Source organism: Sceloporus undulatus, unplaced genomic scaffold, assembly GCF_019175285.1.
Source record: "Sceloporus undulatus isolate JIND9_A2432 ecotype Alabama unplaced genomic scaffold, SceUnd_v1.1 scaffold_2557, whole genome shotgun sequence".
In the NCBI taxonomy this organism is placed as follows: Eukaryota; Metazoa; Chordata; class Lepidosauria; order Squamata; family Phrynosomatidae; genus Sceloporus; species Sceloporus undulatus.
Window position 1 is genome coordinate 1 of NW_024805477.1, and position 4,511 is coordinate 4,511.

At 49.1% G+C, this 4,511-nt stretch overlaps 1 protein-coding gene across 1 annotated transcript; it reads left to right on the forward strand.

Annotated features, from left to right (window-relative positions):
* Positions 1 to 4: 4 nt before the first annotated feature.
* On the forward strand, positions 5 to 4,505 carry LOC121917991 (phosphatidylinositol 3-kinase regulatory subunit beta-like; the record flags this gene model as incomplete). The annotated part of the gene is made up of 6 exons (XM_042444107.1): positions 5 to 131; positions 562 to 778; positions 1,357 to 1,442; positions 2,003 to 2,120; positions 2,266 to 2,364; positions 3,520 to 4,505. Coding segments are annotated over 6 exons (894 nt in total), but the record flags the coding sequence as incomplete, so codon positions are not given.
* Between the last annotated feature and the right edge of the window lie 6 nt (positions 4,506 to 4,511).

Consider the following 4,511-nt stretch of genomic DNA (forward strand, 5'->3'; position numbering starts at 1 on the left):
AGTGATGGCTGGTGACCTGGAGGCTTTTGGCACCCTTTCTCTTGGCGGTGCTCTCAAAGGGTACTTGCAGGACCTCCCAACCCCCATAGTGCCCACCTGTGCCCAGGTGGAGATTCTGCGGGTTCTGCAAGGTGAGGAAGGGGATAGAGAGAGGGCACAGGGGGGCATTTGGGGCCCACTGTCATTCATTGCTCCCGCCAGGTCTTTCTCCTGTCCCATTGAAATATTCTATGATTCTATGATTCTATTCCCCTTAATGGAAGCTTCTGTGGACACAGCCCATGGGGAGGAGAAGGGAGCTGGTGGCCTTGGAAGTAGATTCTGGGAGTTGTGGTTCCCCGAAGTAACTTCTCCAGCCCCTGAGGGAGAAGCCAAAAGGGGGCAGCCTCCCAGTAGCCCTGGTTCTCCACTGCTCTCTTGACCCATACAGTTTCCCAGGTTCCCTCATTCTTCTCCCAGGATGTGAATGTGAATGCTTGCAGACAGAGAGAGGGCCACTGGGCATGGGCAGAGTGCCAGCCCCCCCGGGTAATTTTAACCCCCTTCCTTCCTCCCCTGCAGATGCTGCCCCTACAACGGATCTGGGCCACCAGCGTCAGCTACTCCTCTCAGCCCTGGAGCGTCCAGGGGTCCTGCCTGTCCCACACCTCCTCACCTTCCAGTTCCTCCTGTGCCATTTGGGCAAAGTGGCTGCCCACGCTGAGAGCAGTGGGCTCTGCCCACGGGTATTGGGGGAAATCTTTGGGCCTCTCCTGCTTGGTGTGGGCCCAGCCGCCAGGTGGGTGCTGGGTCTATCTCTCCGGGGAGGGAGGGGTTGGAAGCAATGTGACCACAGAGCACATGGCACCCTTTCCCCACATTTCCTGCTGCCCCTGACCTTGTTTTTAGCTGCTTTTGTAATAAGAAGTTGACCCCTGACATAGGGAGGGTGCCCTTTAGGAGTGGAAACATTTCCAAAAATATTTGGGGAGTGGGTACATGTTGAGGGGTTTCCCTCCAGCCCCTGAGAACGGCCCGTCCTTCCTTTGGACTTCCATTAAAGCTGACCAGTTTGCTTCATCCTCTTTGCTATGGGGAGGTTGTGGTTGGGGGAGAGGTGTGACAAGCTAGGAGGATGCAAATGGAGTGGTGCCATGGATGGGAGTATTTCTTTGCAGAGCCTGTGGAACTTGTGGCTACTATCTGGTGTGGCAAGAAAAGGGGAAGGGAGATTGATGTGTCCAGGGAGGCAGTGAATGGATATTGTGCACCTCCTGGGTGTGGCCATCAATGTCGTGTTTAGCAGAGGCATGTGTGGGGTAGGATGCCAACCCCAGTGCCCCAAACTTCACACTGCCTGCTCTTCCTTCCCCACAGCGCTGAGGTGACCCCCGAGTTCCCTGCCCTCTTCCTGCAGACACTTCTGCAGACCAAAGACCCAGAGGCAGACTTGCTCCCTCCAGGTAAAAAGAGGGGTGGGATCACCCCATGGGGGTCTCCTTGGGGATGGAAAGGGGGGCAAGAGGAGAAAGAAAAGTATGCTCTGGACCCAGGGGGGCAGAGGAGGGTGGGGAGAAGAGGATGGGAAGGCCAAAGCAGGGGAATAATACCTGTGCTTTCCTTTCTGAACTATGGGTCCCAGAATCCCAGTGGGATGGGGAGGGGGCTTATTTGCCAAGGTTGTTATTGTTGTTGTTTAAGGCCTAAAGGGGATGGGGAGGGGGCTAATTGGCCAAGGGTATTATTGTTAATATTATTATTATCATTATTACTAGAAAAGGACAATTTTTCAAGGTCCAGAGGGGATGGCTTATTTGTCAGGGGTGGTATTATTATTATTATTATTATTATATTATATTCCCCCACAAAAAAGTTGGAACTCAAAATGACATGCATTTTTTAAAAACAACAACACTTAAATAGACTTTAAATACAAATTTAAATACAAAAAAAACCCCAATTTTAAAGAAGGGAAAGTGGTTCTGTTTGGCCATCCCCACCCAACGGGCACCCTCTCTTACAGCTCTGCCCCCCAAGCCCCCAAAGCCAAAGGCAGCAGTGACAGCCACAGGACCCCTCCCCAACGGCGGCAACGGAATCCCCCTCCAGGATGCTGAGTGGTACTGGGGGGACATTTCCAGGTAGGAAGAGGGGGTGGGAGGCAGCTGGGGGGAGTGGGGGTGGGCATAATGCAATTTGGGAAATAGCCCCTGTTCAGAAAGACTCCAGAAAGTGACTGAGACTTTTGACATACACTCCTCACCCCACCCCATGCCTGCCTCGCAGGGAGGAAGTGAACGAGAAGCTCCGGGACACTCCAGACGGCACCTTCCTGGTGAGAGATGCATCCAGCAAGATCCAAGGCGAATACACCTTGACACTGAGGTGAGGGCAAGCTTTTGCAAAAGGATCGTCATGAAAATGGCAGCTTTGCTGCCGCACTGTTTTCCTCTTGGGTTTTAATTGCTTTTCATTCTGTTGATGTTTGATGCTGTTTTAATTGTGATTTTGCATGCTTTTCTATTGCCTTTTCTGCCTTTTTCGTAAGCCAGCTGGCATCCTAGCCTGGGAGAAGGGTGTGGGGTGCAAACGAAGGGATGATCTGTTGAAGTACATGAAAAGGTGTGCTCTATGTTGTTGAGATGTTTGCACGCACGCACGCCCTCACACATATATATGATTAAATTGACTGTGATTTTATGATAAAATAGATTATGATTCTAATGATTCTAAACGAGCTAAAACACTAAATCCTATTTAAAACTGTGTGTGTGTGTACAAACTGTTTTAGATAGGTTTTAGTTCTTTCATGTTTTTAACCCTGTTTTCATTCAATTCCGTTTTGACTTTCGTAAATGAGTCTTTCAGTTGGATCTTTTAAAATTATCATCAGCCGTCTTGGATCCCATTTTGGGCGAAAGGCCGGATAGAAGTTCAATAAATCAATAAGCAGATGGGCAGCCAGATAGGAGGTAGCCTAGTGCAAGAAGAGTCAGCTGTGCTGCTTTAATCAGTTGTAAAATAAGGTTTTAATTGCTTTTTGTTGTTTTAAACTTGGTTTTGTATGGGTTTTTTAAAAAAAAAAATTATACATAATGTGTTTTTATTGCATTTTCAGCCATTTTGTAAGCCAGCTGGCATCCCAGCCTGGGAGAAAGTTAGAATGCAAATAATGGTGTGTTGAAGTGTGAGGAGGGTGTGCTATATGCTGTGTTTATATGTAACTGTTGCTTTGACTGTTCTAATCATGTTTTTAATCATGTTGTCATTAAATTCTTTTTTTTAACTTAAATTGCTTCGTAATCTCTTGGTGAATTTACATGAGATTGCATCTTTAATCTTTAATATTAAATTAATATTTTCAATTAATATTTTGTTGGATTGGGAGAAGGTGGGATGCAAATAAAGGGATGGAGGGAGGATGGATGTCCAGGTGGGCCACTGATCCCGTGGAGGGATCAATAGCCATCCATGAACATTGGGGGGCAGCCGCCCCCAAGCATGACCCTTCTGTCCCCTGCTTTCCCCTGGCACCAACAGGAAAGGCGGCAACAACAAGCTGATTAAAATCTTCCACCGGGAGGGCAAGTATGGCTTCTCCGAGCCCCTAACCTTCGGCTCAGTGGTGGAGCTGATCACCCACTATCGTCACGAGTCGCTGGCCCAGTACAACGCCAAGCTGGACACCCGTCTCCTCTACCCTATCTCTAAGTACCAGCAGGTGAGGCAGGTTCTGCGGAGTCTGCAAGGGGTGCTAGCCAGACCCAGGGAGGGGAAGGGGAGCTGAATGACGTCTCCATGGCAGTCTACCCAGGGATTTTACAGGGAGGCAGGGAGCAAGGTTTTTGCTTGGTTTTGGACCCAGGTGGATCCGAAGGGGTCCTCAGTCAGAGCTGTTCTTATTACAAGGTGATCCAGGGTGGCAAAGGGGTCTGTTGGGGCCACTTCATAGCATTAAATGGAGCTCCCCATTTCCCAAGGCACCAGTTGTGGGAGGGGTACAATGTCTTCTCCTTGTGTGTGCTTACCAAAAGCTTGAAAAGGCTTGCTGGCCCATGTAAGGAGACAGAATACAGCAGCAGCCCTTGAACTGCAACTCCCAGCATCCTTCACTATTGGCTATATGTTATTAATAGGGGGACTTGTTGGAGTTTATGTTGTGTGGAGGGATGCAATGTCTTCTTCTCATGTATGTCTACCAGAAGCTTGAAAAATGAAAGGAGGCAAATGCAAAGGAACCCATGAAAGGAGACAGAATGCAGCAGCAGCCCTTGGATTACAACACCCATCATCTTTCACTGCTGGCTATATCCAATTATCAAGTGGGGAGGGGCTTGTTGGAGGCTTTATAAAAGGGAACTTCTTTGTCAGAGGCTTTGTTGACTGAAGTATGATTGCACTACAGTTCCCAGAATCAGCAGCTGGACTGGGCAGGGAGCGCTGGGGGCTGTACTCCAGAATGGTGCCTTGCCTGTGGCATGGATTTGGGAGTTGATCCAGTGAGATGAGCGCAGAAGCTATGCCAGGCTGAA